This window comes from Cajanus cajan, chromosome 8, assembly GCF_000230855.2.
Source record: "Cajanus cajan strain Asha chromosome 8, NIPB_CcT2T_4, whole genome shotgun sequence".
Taxonomy (NCBI): Eukaryota; Viridiplantae; Streptophyta; class Magnoliopsida; order Fabales; family Fabaceae; genus Cajanus; species Cajanus cajan.
The window spans coordinates 32,571,633-32,588,037 of NC_138524.1; the positions used below are offsets into that span (position 1 = coordinate 32,571,633).

Here is a 16,405-nt window from a genome sequence, read left to right on the forward strand (position 1 = left end):
TCAAAACATTGGAAAAAGAAATAAGGCAATTGATTTTCACAAATCAACTTGGCCATTACAACCAGAGTTGGGTAAGGGAGTCGGTTACGTGCGAGGAAGGTGTTAGCACCCCACAACGCCCCTTTCAGGTTCCCTATGACGGATTATTTCATGAATAATAGTGTAAAGTTACTAAATTACCCCTATTTATTAGAAACGATTATAAGTATAATATTTACATGATGAAAGCTTAAACGTGCAATGCAACAATCAAAAAGCGATAAATGAAAGCGGTAAAAGAAAGAATTTGGAAAGAAACCTTTGAAGCGTGCTTTTATAGATTCAAAAAGGAATTAGGAGGCTTTTTGGCGCTCCTTCCCACTACACGTTCGCTCGCTCCTTTCCCTAAAAATAATGTTTACTATGGAAATCAAAGAGATTTCCCTTCGACTTGTTCGAGTCTCAAGCTTCAAGGCTCATGACTCAAGAACTTAGTCGGGTTGGCTCTCAGAGAGGTTCCTAGGGCAGAGAAAAGCTCAAAAACCCAAGAATCCTCAGCCAGAGGGTCCAGAAGTATCAAAAAAGTGTGTGAGGACGTGCAAATGATGTCCTATTTATAGGATTGGGGCGCAATACGGCCTAGGAGGTCAATACGGCCCGTACTGGGTTTTTGAACTACAGTACGGCCGTATTGAATTTGGTACGGCCGTACTGAAGTTCAAAAACTTCAGTACGGCCGTATTGATTTCACTACGGCCCGTACTGAAGTTTTTTGAACTACAATACGGCCGTATTGAATTTGGTACGGCCGTACTGAAGTTCAAAAACTTCAGTACGGCCGTATTGAGTTCACTACGGCCGTATTGTAGTTCAAATGGCTCAGTACGGCCGTACTGAACCTCTGGGAGGGTGTATTGAGCTCCAATCCTCGCACACCCTTATTCTAAGCTACTCTAAGACTTCTAGACCTACAAAGAATCATCCTAGGGTCTTCCAGGAGTCCTTCCGGCTGACTTTCCTTCGGTCTTCGAGAGTCTTTGAGCTTTATTTCCGACCCGGACAATTTTAGGGGTCTACATACCGGCACCGATGGCCAAAAATGACAAAAGGCACTTACGGCCCGGTTACAAAAAATAGGTAATCCTACTGTCAACGGGCCGATCCTTTAAGTAGCTGCCGAGCTTCCAGGATTACCTCCGTCGCCTTCGCCAACCACGTCAATGATCGGATCTTCATCCTCAGCTGGTTGCACGGGAGCTTGGATGGAAATACCGTGACGAGGGGCCTCGGCATCGGGTTGAGCCCCTTGGGGGAATTCAGAATAGCTCATAAACTTGCCGCCTAAAAAGTCCCGGCCAACATCGAACTGAAAGTCAGCCGGAACCTCGTAAAAGTGATAAGCCTGCTTGACCGCATGCCGGAAGCCGGCATCATGTTGCTCAAGTATCTCCTCGGTAGCTTCGGCTTCGAACTTTGCGGTTGCCTCTTTCAACCGAGCAATCTCGTTCGTTGACGCGACAACGTCGGCCTTCATTCTTTGTACGACCAACTTCAAGTCGTCGGCCTCCCTTCGGTGAGCGTCGGCAAGCCTTTTTAATTCTTCAGCCGACTCAGTTAACTTGGCGTTCGCAGCCAACGCCTCTTTCACTGTGGCCTCGGCCTCCTTGAGTCGGCCATGGATCCTTTCCTCGGACACGGCATGCCTGTTCATGACATGCTTCGCAAAAAGGGAGGTCTGAGTATCGAGTTCGCAAAATAGCTTATATGCGGCCTCGGCAGACATGCCCTCCAAGTATTGCAGTCCACCCCTAGTAGCAAGATCCAAACCGACCAAATTTTCGGTCTGCACGTTCGGGGCAAGGAAGTTGGAGCCGGCGACAACAGCTGGGATAGCGAAGTTGCCGCAACCCGATTGCTCCAAAGACAGCTGCCTGGCCCGCTTGGTCGAAGAGCTCGGCCTCTCCAGCTCTATATTGTGCTCGGCCGCCCTCACTCGGGAGGTGCTTCCTTTCTTTTTGGGGTCGGCGGCAGGAATCAGCACATGGGAAGGCTTATCCCGAGCCATCTTCAGAGCCGACCGCGCCGGGGGAACCTGCCCACTAGCCTTTGCATCCTTCGCCCTCTTCGCGAGCATGGCGGTCACGTCTAGTTTACCTCCGGCCATTAAACCTGCAACGAAGTAAATCTTAACATCAATTTAAAAACTGATTAAGTAACCGAATCCTAGAACGCATACCTAGCAAGGCCGTCTCAAAATGAGACGTTTCAAAAATGTCCAAAAGGCCTCGGACAGGCAAGCCTTTCGGTAGCTGATCTAACAGGTCCACGATCTCCTTGTCCTCGGCAGGGAGTTTAGACGCCGACATCGCTTCGTAACGCGTCGGGCGCTTCGTCCAATAAAAGGGAAATAGCGGTTCGCCTTCTCGGTCATAAAAGCAATTCTTCATCTCCGACCCCCAGCGAACCTTGAAGAACCCATCTTTAAACCCTTTGTAGGAAGAAGTGAAGGCTCGGAGAAATCCTCGCTTCGGCACCCGAGACAATGACACCCACTTTGCCGGTTTACTCGGGCGACTGGTATAGTAGTAAAGGAAAGCCAGGGGTCGGGGAGTCAAACCCAAACACAAGCATAGATTCTGAAACGCCTGCATCGCGGCCCAGGCATTCGGGTGCAATTGAGTCGGTGCCACGTTGAGCACTCGGAGAACCCCTATTTGAAAATCGTCAAAGGGTAGTTGAACACCGAGGTCTTCGAACCAGCACATGTAGGCGTAGAAGTAATCGTCCTCATCGTCCCCCGACTCCAAAAACACGAAGTCAGTCTCCGGCCCGTCGTCCATGCATGCCTCAGCAAGTAGGGGAAACTGATCCTCCCCACTCCCGAAACAGTTCTCCAAAGAGACAAATGTGTCTAACAGCCCCTGGTCGGACAACTTTGAAAGATAAATGCCGACCTCCCCGTCGACCCACTCGTAACCAGGAATCTCCACAGTTCCGTAGTCGATCCGTGCCCTTACCCGAGTACTCGGTCCAACAGCTCTCTTGCCTCGTGCATCGCCGACCACCTCCAGTTCGTCCCCGCTTATATCAACTTGCAACGCTTGCAGGTCCGGTTGACTGACTTGGCCTAAACCTCGGTCATCCACCTCGGTTGCCCGTGCCAAGGCCACGGCCAATGTTGTCGGAGGCGATACCTCGACCACCTCATCCCCGCTATCCTCTTGTTCGGGGCGATCGGAAGGGAAGACAACTTCGCATTGCAGCGGTGGTAACCTCGATATTTCACTTGAAGTCGACCCCTCTTTGTCTGGTGAAGCGCCCGACGCTTCCGAAGACGTCCAACTCCTAGCCGAATCGTAACCTTTATCCATTTATTGCTAAAATTAAAGAATACAAAATTTTACCTTGCTCGGGTTGTTCGGAAGAATATGATCTTGGGAGAGCTCGGAAAATTTACAGCGCGTAAATTTTCACATCAACACCCCTATTTATAGGCAAGGTAAATCGGGGGAGGTGAAAAGACGCCCTCGGGCCACAACCGTTCGATCTACATTATCCAACGGCCCAGATTTAGTAACCGTTGGGCCCGTAACCGCTAGGGCCAACGTGGCAAGCCACACCTGCCGAGGCCTCGGTCTAAGTCATCAAGATTCAAAGCCCCAGCGCAGGATCTCACGTCCAAGCCCTCCGCTCGACCTCACATGGCCAAGGTCTCGGCCTCACATGGCTAAGGTCTCGGCCTAGACCGCCAATAAAAGGCCTCAGCCTGACCTCACATGGCTAAGGTCTCAGCCTAGACCGCCTCCAAAAGGCCTCGACTTGACCTTATATGGTTGAGGTCTCGGCCTAGACCGCCTCCAAAAGGCCTCGACTTGACCTCATATGGCTGAGGTCTCGGCCTAGACCGCCAATAAAAGGCCTCGGCCTGACCTCACATGGCTAAGGTCTCGGCCTAGACCGCCTCCAAAAGGCCTCGACTTGACCTCATATGGCTGAGGTCTCGGCCTAGACCGCCCCCAAAGGGCATCGACTTGACCTCACATGGCTGAGGTCTCGGCCTAGACATCGCGTGCAAAAGACCTCAGCTAGAGCTCATGGTCAAGGTCGGCCCAAGCATCATCAAGACGGCATCGAGATACGCTTATACCAACCCTTATTCCTCAGCAACGAATACCACGTCACCATCTTCTTTGTACCGTCTTCGTCTTTTCTCATCCTTGACGCTGCGGGGGTTGTATACCGTATGGTGGCCGAATCGCCCGAATACCAGAGACCGTCGCTTATGCCGAGTACCCGAGCCCGCCGACCACCCCCAGATGGGGCGAAACGGGTCGGCGGAGTCGGCCGAGTATGTCGGCATCATCTAGATGGTTACAGAGAGATTAATTAACATAATGCACAGGATTAGACCCCTAATTTTCCGGGGCCCAGTCCCTAATTGCAGTCCAATAAGAACTACTATAAATAGGACCCCAACGAGGTATGTAATTAATTCTGAACTACCGCATTTATTACGCCGAGCACTAACTTGAGCGTCGGAGTGTCTTTGCAGGCACACCCCCCCCTTTCTGCTTCGGACTGCCTGGATTGGAACGAGAAAACTGAGACCGAAGATCCAACCCGTCACAACAAAGATAATTGAAGTGTGTATCCTAACACAGGAACATGAATGAATATCATTTCTCAAGAGTCATGTGCTTAAACTTTGAACTTCAATAAAACTATGTCTAAATGGGTCCAATAATATGTTTAGAAGTTCATATAAAATGAGAGTGAATAAAAATAAACTTACAGTTTTTCCAAAAGCTTGTTAGTCATATCAATCCAAAAAGGACCCTTTGGGTTCATCTGTTTCAATAATTTTACTAATTTCTGAACCATTTGGCATAAACTTGAATATCTATTCATATTTCCACCTTCCTAGCCCAGAGGCAAAAATATAAAATGTACCAGCTAAAAGCTAATCGAAAATAAAGGAAATTACATGGCCTTAGAAAATATAAATAATAAATACCATGAATTATGCATAATATTTTCTACCATGAATGTGATAGCATTACATTAACAGATTTTACCTTCCTCAAAATAAGCTTCTTTTCATGAAACCTTAGCTTTCTTATTGTTTTTAACTTTCATCAGAATACACACAACCAAATAATCAATGAAGGACATCTTCACAATATTAGACAGAATATCCAACAATTTTTTAGCATACTATAGTACAGTCTAAAGCATGCAACACAGTCATCTGCATGAAAATCAACCAAGAACATACTCAAGCTTGAACTAGTGAGGGTGGTTTTCAGTCTTTTGACCAAGAAAAATAGGTGACATATGGAGTTAAAACATTTTAGATTAAAAAAAAAAGGATGTCAATGTTAATAAACAACTCATTTTAGTTGAAACATGCAAAATGATCCCTTCTTATTTGCCCACAAAAAAGTATTAACCATCAAGAGGGACACAAAAAAGAAAAGAAAATAGGAAAGTTGTAAACTTCAAATCAAGTACATATTTCTACAAAATTAATGCAAAAAAAAAAAAGATTTGTGAAACGACATAATTAGGCTCACTCTAAAAGTAACACATCTTTAATCAAGGGAATTCAGGGCCTGAATTGGATAGTGAAAGAAGCTAAAAGTGTTGTGGCTACAAAAGCATGAATAGAGAGAGAGAGAAAGACAATAAGACACTTGTTCTAGTTTCATAAAAGAAATTATTTACTCTCAAGTGAGCCAAAATCGACGTTCTAGAAGACGCTAAAATAATAACAAGTATTTTTAAAAATGGGTCACTTTATGGGCCTCATCATGGTTAACATCTTTTGCGGGCTTCACTAGCAAAAGAAGTTGACAGAAATAGAAGTACAATTATTATACAATTTAAAAATGACTTTTCTTTAAATATACCTTCATTGATGTTTCATGTCTCTATTAAAAATTAATGTACAAGTATAATTATTATACAATTTAAAAATGACTTATCATTAAATATACTTTCATTGATGATTCATGTCTCTATTAAAAATTAATAGAGTCGAGATATATCGTATTTTTATTAAAAATAAAATTAAAATTAAAATTAAATAATAAAAATATATTGATATGATTGGTATTGTAATTGATTATTGAGTTTGATAAAAGTATAATTTTTTTTAATATTTTTAATAATAAAAAAGTATAATAATCTATCAATATAGAAATGAAGGTAGTTATTAAAAGAGATATTCACTTTATATATTAGTAATTAGTAATAAAATAAAGGAAATAAGTTATACAATAAATATTTTCTTCCATAACTTCACTCCACCATATTTTTATATACAAGTTTTATAAAATTAAATTAAATTTCTATATTTTTATATAATTATATAATAGAATAATCTATTAATGTAAGAAACTATAACGATATCATAAAATATTAATCAAATTAATTTTAAATGATTTCAATTTTAAAGTAAAAATAATTATAAAACTTACATAAAAATAAATATGATTATATGCTAAAAAAGTAATGAATGTTAGGAGGGGAAAATAGCTCATTAGCGAAGTGAACAACTCTTACAACAACTTTTTTCTCTCTAAAATATCATAAATAGTAATTATATAAATTATTATTAATTATTATGTTAATATAAGAAATGTAATTAAACATAATTTTACATTAAAAAAAATGTTAATATTTTTATGTAAATATTTTTAAAGTAAAATATTCAAAAATTTCTAACCTAAAAAATTTTCATCTAAAATAATATTCTTATAAAATAAAAATAATAATGAATTAATATTGTAAATTGTAACAATATCTTAAAACATTAATTACATTAATTATTAATTATTTTGGTTTTAAAATAAATTTAAATGAAAAAATACATATAAAATTAGTATATATAAAAGAAATAACTTCTTTCACAACTATTTTTCTCAAAAATTCATTAATTACATTAATTTTAAATTATTGTATTTTTAAAGTAAAACTAATTATAAAATTTACATAGGAAATAATTGTGATTATTTGCTAAAAATAATGTATTCTTTATCTTTGATAGATCAAATTACTTATCAACGTAGAGTAGCAAAGCGAGAATAGTAGAAAGCAAAGTCATCATGCACGCGAGAATGCAGTCCTTTTCAGTTCCTTTTCTGTGAAATTTGATATCTTTATCTTGTTTTCATACTTTTATACACTTTTAACAGAACGTGACAATACAATTTTCAATATGTTAAGGTATAAAACATTCATTTGAACATTTAAACTTATTAATCATAATAAATAATATTGTTAGTTATAGTTTGTATGTCTTGTCTGATTAGTTTCGTCTTACAAATTTTATTTTGTCTTACCTAGTCTAAAACAATGACTTTTAGAACATGTTTTCTTACTAAAAAAATATAGTGTTTGTTATCTTTAAAACTTATAAAATATGAGGGATATAAAATCATCTTTTGACTTAATATTGTTACACTTTACAATTCAACAAATGTAGTAGTAAAACATAAATTTGGCTACCTAAGACTAACATGCAAACGATGCCTAAATATATGTGGAATAATATCTATATGCATAAAATTTCATCAACATCTAAAATAATCCCTCCATTTTTTTTTCATAGTCGTTTAAGGTTTTGCACAGGAATTAAGGAAATCATTGATATTTTAGTTTTCAAAAATATTTATTATTTACTTTCCTATTTTACTCTTTTTTTTTTGCATTTTTTAGACTGTTGAACTACTTCATTAAATAGTTGTCCCTTTTTTTTGTTTTTTTATAGTATTTTGTTGGGAACATATTGCTCTTATAAATGCACATTAACTTTATATGAGGAGTTAGAGAAAAATTAGGTAGACATTAAAAATAAATACACACATTGTTCAAGAAACATGTATTAATTATCAAGGGTAAAAATGGAAGAAAAAAATTAATAACTCATTGATTTTAGTAATATGACAATGAAAAAAAAACAACAAACTCTGACAAAACGACTATGAAAAAAAAACGGAGGGAGTAATAGGTAAATCCCTCACAGGGATTACAACTATAATTATACAGTTATATAATTACAATAAACCAGTTGTCAATCAAGTAATAATATAAGAGACTAGCTACACCCAAGTAGCTATAACAACTTCGTCATCCTCCAACATGGCTTTCAACATATACTCTTCCTCCAACCTATCATTACTCTACTCCTATATCAAGTATGATCATCAAAATCCAACCACAAAAGAACATACAAGGGTAAGATTACAAAAAATATCATAACAAGTGCAAAAGTTAAATATACTACACTATCAACATCAAATCATCAACTTACAATACAACATACCACAACTCAGTATATCAATTTCATCTATGAAATTTACAACTATTCAACACAACTGTTAGAAAAGATGGATTATCCATGAATGGGACAAATTGGATACTAAATTTTTTTTCTTCTAAATCTTCTTGATTTAAAAACTTTTCTAAGACTTTCCAATGGAGCATATTGATATATAGCTATTTATAGGTTTTGGTATTGAGATATCTTGTGCATTCAATGTCAGATTTTGGATTTGAGAATCAACATGTAAGTATTTATAATTATTGGGTCAAGTCTAATATGTAAGTGTATTAAGTTTTTTATACGAGTCTAATTTATTTAATATCTGTGATAAATGGATATTAAGTTGGAGTTTCAAAAATTGAAAGGAAAGAATTCCATTAGACTTCTTTCATTAGACTCTTATAAGTTCTATGACTATCATTAATATTTTGCTCCATCTAAAAAGTAGTAATGTCATAAAAGAATTTTGATGAAAGAGTTATTCTTAACGTACATAGCTAAATATATAACTATTATTGTGATAACAAATTTACCAAAAAAAATATAAAAAAAATAAGTGATTTATGATAATCAATAAACTTTAATTTAATATTTTAAATTTTAGTATTGATCTACGTATATAATTCTATCATAATTTTCCCAATGTCACAGTAAAACAAGTTATGTGCAGATTTATCCATATAAGACGAGAACTTACTTATCAATTACTACACTGCGGGCTTTGAATAATTTATTTTTCAAAAAAATAAATAAATAAATACTCACAGAAAAAGAAAATAAGAAAAAAAGTGAAATAGATTTCTTTAAAAGTTAAAATCGATTTAAATGAAAATTAATTTATAAAAATTTTCTCATGTCTTCTATAAAATTTGTTCTAATTTATTTCTAAGTTAATTTTAGTTAAAAAAATCATTTTATGTACTTTATTTTTATTTTTGAAATATTTAAAGACAAGCTTATTTAAAGATGTCCAAAATAATTACTTCTTCTGTTAACTACTATAAATTGCATACTATAGAAAGATGTTCTAAGTAATTAAACCTTTGAATATGACGTAAGAAATGACATCAATTTAAAGTCATGAATCATTTTCAAAGCAATGAAGCTGAATTGACTACTATATGCATTACATATAAATTTATTACTTCTTTACCTTCATGCAAAGTTGGTATATATATAAACAATTTTGGGGTGACGTAAGCAGTGACCACAACTTAAATGACCAAATCAATGACACCCTTAAGGTTCTTGCATATAAATTTACATATCCGAGGTAATATCTTCGTAACCCTATCTAACTATTCCATAGCCTTGCTTCAATTAGTAGTTTTTTTTTTCTTTCACGTGATTAGTTGAGAATGGCAGAAGAGGTGGTTTTGTTGGATATACATGCTAGTATGTTTGGTATGAGAGTTAGGATTGCATTGGCAGAAAAAGGTGTTAAGTATGTGTATAAGGAAGAAAGCATAGGGAACAAGAGTCCTTTGCTTCTTAAGAACAACCCCATTCACAAGCAAACTCCAGTTCTAATTCACAATGGAAAACCCATTTGTGAGTCTCTCAATATTGTTGAGTATATTGATGAGTTTTGGAAGGACAAAGCTCCATTATTGCCCTCTCATCCTTATCATAGAGCTCAAGCTAGGTTCTGGGCTGATTTTATTGATAAAAAGGTAGTTTTTTTTAAAAAAAAGTTAATCTGTACTACTAAATTTAACTTTTCCCTTTTTTCAAAACCTCTTGAATTGTTTCCCCAAAACAAGTATTTGTCTAATGATGAAATTGTCTTAAATGAGTTATTTACATTAACTAATGTCTATGGAAAGTATTTATGACGCAGGTGCAAGAAGCTGGGAGTGAGTTATGGGCCTCAAAGGTAGATCAACAGGAGAAGGCCCGGAAGGAATTGAAGGAAAGGTTGAAGCAACTAGAAGAGGTTCTTGGAGACAAGCCATATTTTGGGGGTGACTCATTTGGGTTTCTTGATGTTGCTTTAATCCCTTTCCATCAATGCTTTTATGCTTATGAGATAGTGGGTAGATTCAAATTGGACTGTCCCAAACTCATAGCATGGGCCAAGAGATGTTTGCAGAGGGAAAGTGTGTCCACATCCCTTGCTAGTGAAAAGGACATCTATGAGTTTATTTTGGACTATAGGAAAAGTCATGGGTTGGACTAGGAGACATCATGGGATACAAACTTGAGCATGAATTATACGTAGTAAGAACTAAGGAATATGTGGAATCTGTTAAAGATCAACTAATTGATAAGAAATTTTATGTTTAAATTTTATTATTGTTATTTTACAAGAGAATGTGTTTGTACCAAATAAATTAGGAATATATGTGTTTGCACTTTTATTTTTTATTTTCATTGTGAGACAAGGTCAATATTAGTCAAATATGGAATTTCAAAGTTGGTATGTCATATGTAACGACCCGCCATAGTCTCTACACTTTGTGGAATCGCACTACTACTAGCAAATTAAGAGAAATATTAAGCTGGATAACTCATACATACAGGTATAGGTAAGAATAAAAATAACTAAGTTTCTGTATACAAAATAGAACACCATTGTACTATTCGTACCGCTAAGCCAAGCTCGAAGCTCGGCATCACAGCGTAGATCGGCATCGGACGCGCGCTATACAATATCAGCCAAGACAAAGCCCACTATCTGAACCAGTCACAACCGACCTCAGGCCCAAGGCCCAGATAAACCCTAATTCACACTAAGGTACGTGCATTACTTATGCGAGACCCATACATCCACAAACACTAACTTTAGCATCAGAGTCTCTTTTGCAGGTACCACCCCACTTTGGAACAGCAAGCATACCCAGCGAATGAGGCTCACCAATCTTGCCCAGCAGATCGTCCCTACGACTGATCTCCGGTAAGAACATTTGGCTCCCATCGTGGGGCCGATCAAGACATCTCTTATCGGCCACGCTTATGGTTTTCACCCGAAGCCATAGTAGACGAGCAGTAGACGACCTAGATCGCGCAACAAGAATGGAAGGTGAAGCAACATCAAGGAGACTGGTCGAACAGGTCGAGCAAATACGGCAACAACACACCGTCGACCTGGAGAACATCCGTGCTAGGCATGAAACTGACCTAGCGGCGTTGCGTGCCAAGAACGAGCGCATTCGCGCCCAGCTTCCTCGGCGCCCTTCTGATCAACCCCCTCAACCGAGTAATCAAAACGAGGAAGAGGGGCACTCGATTTCCCAGCCACCAACTGCACCCAGGGCACCGACCCATAGGTCTACTATACATCGGTCACACGTGCCGACGAACAGGTCAGACCATGAAGTCAGCATTGCGCCCGCCCAAGTCCCAGGGCATAGGACGAGCATCCACCGCCACCCTTTCGTTGACGGCATCATGGAGACGCCCTTGCCTTTTAGATGGAAGCCTCTCAACATCGACTGTTACGATGGCACTGCCGACCTAGATGAGCACGTCGATCTGTACATCACAAAGGTAAACCTATACACTAATGAGGATGCTATTCTGTGTAGGGTTTTTCTGACCTCGCTCAAGGGAGCAATACTCGCCTGGTATACTCAATTGTCGGCGGGGTCAATTGACAACTTCAACACTCTGGTGAGGCGATTCACGGCACAATATGCAACGAGTCGGCTTCACCACATCACGTCAGCCGCCTTGGCCAGCCTCAAACAGGGCGACGACAAACCGTTGAGGGCGTTCATGGAGCGCTTTGCTAGCACCTCGGTCAAGATCTGCAACCTAAATCTCGAGGTCGCCCTTCACGCCATGCTCATGGAGCTTAAGCCAGGACCTTTCGTTGATAGCCTGTGTCGACGACCTCCCCAAGACATGGATGAACTCTATGCTTGAGCTACAGGCTATATTCAGATGGAAGAGCACACTGCCTTTCGCGACCAAGTTCGTGGAAAATCACAGGCGAAGCCGGACCACAGCCACAAAGATAAGATGAAAGTCACCAACAATAGCCAGTTCAAGAAGGCAGCTAGGGCAAACAAAGGAGGGAGGTATGACTTCTACACCCCCCTGAATGCGCCTCGAGTACACATCCTGGAAGAGGCCAGCAACAACAATCTACTCACTCTGCCACCACCTAGACACAGTCCCAACAGTGCGGACAAATCCAAGCATTGACGGTACCATAGAAACTATGGCCACAGGATCGAGGAGTGCTGCACACTCAGAAATCGTATAGAGGAACTCGTCTAGGGGGGGCACCTCGGACAATACGTCCAACGGCAGCAAGGTCACAGAGGAGGCTACCACGAACGAGGATGAGGACGAGGCCGAGGTTCCGGGACTCGCACAGACCAACCCTCCGGTTTTCAGCAAAACACTCGCGGTGCGGTGCAGGCCGAGGTAAGTCAAGATACAAGGTTAGCTCCCTTGCGAGGAGTTATCAATACAATTGCAGGTGGCTTTGTAGGGGGAGGCTCTAGTAGCTCGGCGCGTAAACGACATTTGCGCAGCATCAACAACGTCCATTCTGCCACCTCGGCCCCGCACCACAACACATCACCAATCACCTTCACCAACAATGACTACACTGGCATCTGTCCAAACCAGGATGATCCCACGGTCATCGCTGTAGAAGTTGCCAACTGGGAAGTCCACAAGATGCTGATCGACCAAGGAAGCTCGGCTGACATCCTATATTGGTCGACGTTCCTAAGGTTAGACATCCCCCACTCCCTTATCCAATCTCACATAGAACCCCTAGTCGGTTTTGTAGGTGAACAAGTTCACACTCGAGGGTACGTGGATCTGTTGACAACCTTCGGGACCCCTCCTGACTCAAGGAGGATCATGGTCAGATACCTCCTCGTGGAGGCCAACACATCCTACAACATCATCATCGGCAGACCTACACTGAACCAGCTCGGAGCCGTGGTGTCCACTCCACACCTGACAATGAAGTTCCCAGGGAGCAATGGCAAGATCATCTTCGTCAGAGCAAATCAGAAGACAGCTCGGCAATGTTATGCTGAAAGCTTGAAGGTCTCGCCATCCGAGGAGCGCCACAAAGGTGACCCTCCTATAGTACCTCACATAGCCCAGGTCGACATCACGGACCTGGACCCAAGGTCAGAATCCCAAGACGAACGACCAAGCCCCATCGACGAGCTTGATGACCTTCAAGTCAGTAAACTCCCTAGACAATGTACAAAGATAAGTCGGCAACTAAACCCAGAGTTACGACAACGGCTCGTTGAGGAGATCTCTAAAAACATCGACCTCTTCGCATGGTCAAGCGCATACATGCCAGGTATTGATCCTAATCTCATCTTTCACAGGTTAGCCATCCACAAGGAAGCTAAGCCGGTCTCCCAAAGAAAAAGGAAATTCGACAGAGAACAACGCGATGCCATCATCACTGAAACACAAAAGCTGCTAAACGCGGGTTTCATCCGTGAAGTCAGATACACCATGTGGCTGGCAAACGTGGTACTGGTAAAAAAGAACTCGGGGAAGTGGCGCATGTGTGTCGACTATACCGACCTCAACAAAGCATGCCCCAAAGACTCGTACCCCCTACCGAGTATCGACAGGTTGGTTGACGGCGCTTCCAGCCATGCTCTCCTCAGCTTCCTTGACGCATACTCGGGATACAATCAAATCATGATGTACCCACTAGATGAGGAGCATACAGCCTTCATCACCGACCATGCAAAATTTTGATATTGCATGATGCCTTTCGGCCTCAAAAATGCCGGAGCCACTTACCAGCGTCTGATGGACAAGGTATTCCAGCAGCAAATTGGAAGGAACATGGAGGTGTACGTGGATGACATGGTTGTCAAGACATTGTCAGCTGAGGCTCATGTCGCTGACTTGGCCGAGGTGTTCAGCCAGATCAAAAAACACAACATGCGCCTCAACCCAGAGAAGTGTGTTTTTGGCATTCAGGGAGGTTGATTTATGGGTTTTATGATCACCAGCAGGGGCATTGAAGCCAACCCAGAGAAGTGCAAAGCTATTATCCAGATGCAGAGTCCCTAGACTGTCAAGGACGTCCAACGCTTAGCAGGACGGTTAGTCTCCCTTTCCCGCTTCATCCCCAGGTTGGCAAAGAGAGCAGGGCTCATCTTCACCCTACTACAGAAGCCGAAGAATTTCGAATGGACTGACCAGTGTGAAGAGGCTTTCAAGAGCTTCAAAATATTCCTCACCACTCCGCCAGTCCTTTAGAGGCCGGATCATCACTCTGACCTCCTCCTCTATCTAGCTGTGGCAGAGAGCGCCATCAGCATGGTTATCGTACAAGAACACCACAAAGTGCAAATACCGATTTACTTCATCAGCCGAGTCCTTCAAGACATGGAGAAACGATATCAAATGATCGAGAAGCTCGCACTAGCACTCGTCACCGCAGCTCGGCACCTCCAGCCTTACTTTCAAACTCACCAGGTGCTCGTCAAAACAAACTACCTGATCAAGCAGATCTTGAGAAAGTCGGAGCTCGCCAGACGAATGATAGCATGGTCAGTAGAGCTGTCCGAGTTCGGCATCAAATATGAAAGTCATGGCCCCTTGAAAGCTCAATACCTGGCAGATTTTGTGGCTGAGCTCACCCCAACCTCGGCTGAAAAACAACAGGTATGGACTTTACACGTCGATGGATCCTCTAATTCTAAAGGTGGTGGTGCAGGTATCATTTTGGAGGGACCGAATAAGGTCACCATAGAGCAATCTCTCAAATTTGGCTTCAAGGTGACCAATAACCAAGCGGAGTATGAAGCGTTTCTGGTAGGGCTAAGGTTGGCTCGCGACCTCGGAGCGTAGAGAGTGAGTTGCAACAGCGACTCAAAGCTCATGGTGGAGCAACTCAGCGGGGCATACCAGACCAAGGACACCCTTCTGCAGAGGTACTTCCATGCAGCATCATAGAAGATCTCATCCTTCGACGAGTTTACAATATACCATGTGCCCCGGGAGTGGAATGCCAGAGCCGATCTCTTGTCCAAGCTCGCCAATACAAAATGCCCCGGGAAATATTGGACCATCATACAGGAGACTTTGAACTTGCCCAGCCTAGATGACAAGGTTGTCAATGCCAGTGACAGCGTAGAACGAGGATGGATGACAGGTATTTGGAACTACTTAAAGGAAGGAACTCTACTCAAAGATAAAGACGAAGCTCGGAAGATGAGGGTGAGGTCAGCCAAATTCATCATCATTGGCAACAAACTGTTCAAATGTGGCATCTCCACTCCTCTGTTGAAATGCTTAGCAGAGTTCCAGACCACCTATGTCATCGAGGAGATCCACCGGGGGATCTGTGGAATGCATTATGGGGCCCTCTCGATGGCGACCAAGGTACTCCGGGCTGGGTACTACTGGCCCACACTGAAGTCAGATTGCCAAGCTTACGTACAAAGGTGTAAGGAATGTCAACAGTTCGGCAACGTACATCGGCAACCACCTGAACATCTCCACCAGATGATGTCACCGTGGTCTTTCGCCTAGTGTGGAATGGACATCCTCGGACCATTTCCTCCTGCAAAGGGTCAACTTAAATTCCTCCTAGTGGCAATCGACTACTTCACCAAGTGGATCGAGGCGTGTTCACTTGCCAAGATCACTGCTGAGAATGTCTAGAAATTCATCTGGAAAAACATCATCTGCAGGTTTGGCATCCCGCATTCTCTCGTCACCAATAACGGCAGACAGTTCATCTCATAGAGCTTCGTAGACTTTCTCCGAGAGCTCGGAATCAAACATCTCCCAACCTCGGTGGAGCCTCCCCAAACTAATGGCCAAGCCGAAGCCACGAACAAAGTAATACTCCGAGAACTCAAGAAGCGGCTAGGAAGCGCCAAGGGACAATGGGTCGACGAGCTCCCTAGCATCCTCTAGGCATACCACTGTACCCCCCAGTCAACAACGCAGGAAACGCCTTACAAGATGACCTTCAGAGCCGATGCCATGATCTCCGTGGAGGTCGGCGAGACGTCTCATCGACGTTGTGCCTTCGACAATGAGCAAAACACTCAAGAAGTGGCGGTCAACCTCGACCTTATTAACGAGCTTAGAGAGGAAGCTCGGATCCATGAAGAAGCATGCAAACTCTGAGCTTCCAGAAGA

General features: G+C 41.7%; 4 protein-coding genes across 4 annotated transcripts; all 4 read left to right on the forward strand.

Annotated features, from left to right (window-relative positions):
* Positions 1-9,607: 9,607 nt before the first annotated feature.
* Positions 9,608-10,499, forward strand: LOC109794089 (putative glutathione S-transferase parC). Its single transcript, XM_020353555.3, has 2 exons — positions 9,608-9,978; positions 10,146-10,499. Exons 1-2 carry the CDS (start codon positions 9,664-9,666, stop codon positions 10,482-10,484), a joined length of 654 nt encoding a protein of 217 aa, XP_020209144.2. The 5' UTR covers positions 9,608-9,663; the 3' UTR covers positions 10,485-10,499.
* Positions 10,500-11,695: 1,196 nt separating this feature from the next.
* Positions 11,696-12,172, forward strand: LOC145950414 (uncharacterized). Its single transcript, XM_083061500.1, has 2 exons — positions 11,696-11,781; positions 11,833-12,172. Exons 1-2 carry the CDS (start codon positions 11,696-11,698, stop codon positions 12,170-12,172), a joined length of 426 nt encoding a protein of 141 aa, XP_082917626.1.
* A 422-nt stretch (positions 12,173-12,594) lies between these two features.
* On the forward strand, positions 12,595-14,236 carry LOC145950415 (uncharacterized). Its single transcript, XM_083061501.1, has 3 exons — positions 12,595-12,679; positions 12,735-13,771; positions 14,063-14,236. Exons 1-3 carry the CDS (start codon positions 12,595-12,597, stop codon positions 14,234-14,236), a joined length of 1,296 nt encoding a protein of 431 aa, XP_082917627.1.
* A 333-nt stretch (positions 14,237-14,569) lies between these two features.
* LOC109807108 (uncharacterized) lies at positions 14,570-15,787 on the forward strand. Its single transcript, XM_083061502.1, has 2 exons — positions 14,570-15,078; positions 15,352-15,787. The coding sequence occupies exons 1-2, from the start codon at positions 14,570-14,572 to the stop codon at positions 15,785-15,787; spliced, it is 945 nt and encodes a 314-aa protein (XP_082917628.1).
* Positions 15,788-16,405: the final 618 nt, after the last annotated feature.

Coding starts and splice junctions, on each gene's coding strand:
- LOC109794089 (XM_020353555.3), top strand. CDS start 9,664: ATGGCAGAAGAGGTGGTTTTGTTGGATATACATGCTAGTATGTTTGGT. Junction 9,979..10,145: donor CTGATTTTATTGATAAAAAG/GTAGTTTTTTTT, acceptor TTTATGACGCAG/GTGCAAGAAGCTGGGAGTGA.
- LOC145950414 (XM_083061500.1), top strand. CDS start 11,696: ATGGAGACGCCCTTGCCTTTTAGATGGAAGCCTCTCAACATCGACTGT. Junction 11,782..11,832: donor CTAGATGAGCACGTCGATCT/GTACATCACAAA, acceptor TATTCTGTGTAG/GGTTTTTCTGACCTCGCTCA.
- LOC145950415 (XM_083061501.1), top strand. CDS start 12,595: ATGAGGACGAGGCCGAGGTTCCGGGACTCGCACAGACCAACCCTCCGG. Junction 12,680..12,734: donor GCGGTGCGGTGCAGGCCGAG/GTAAGTCAAGAT, acceptor ATACAATTGCAG/GTGGCTTTGTAGGGGGAGGC. Junction 13,772..14,062: donor GGCTGGCAAACGTGGTACTG/GTAAAAAAGAAC, acceptor CTGATGGACAAG/GTATTCCAGCAGCAAATTGG.
- LOC109807108 (XM_083061502.1), top strand. CDS start 14,570: ATGGTTATCGTACAAGAACACCACAAAGTGCAAATACCGATTTACTTC. Junction 15,079..15,351: donor GCGTTTCTGGTAGGGCTAAG/GTTGGCTCGCGA, acceptor GAACTTGCCCAG/CCTAGATGACAAGGTTGTCA.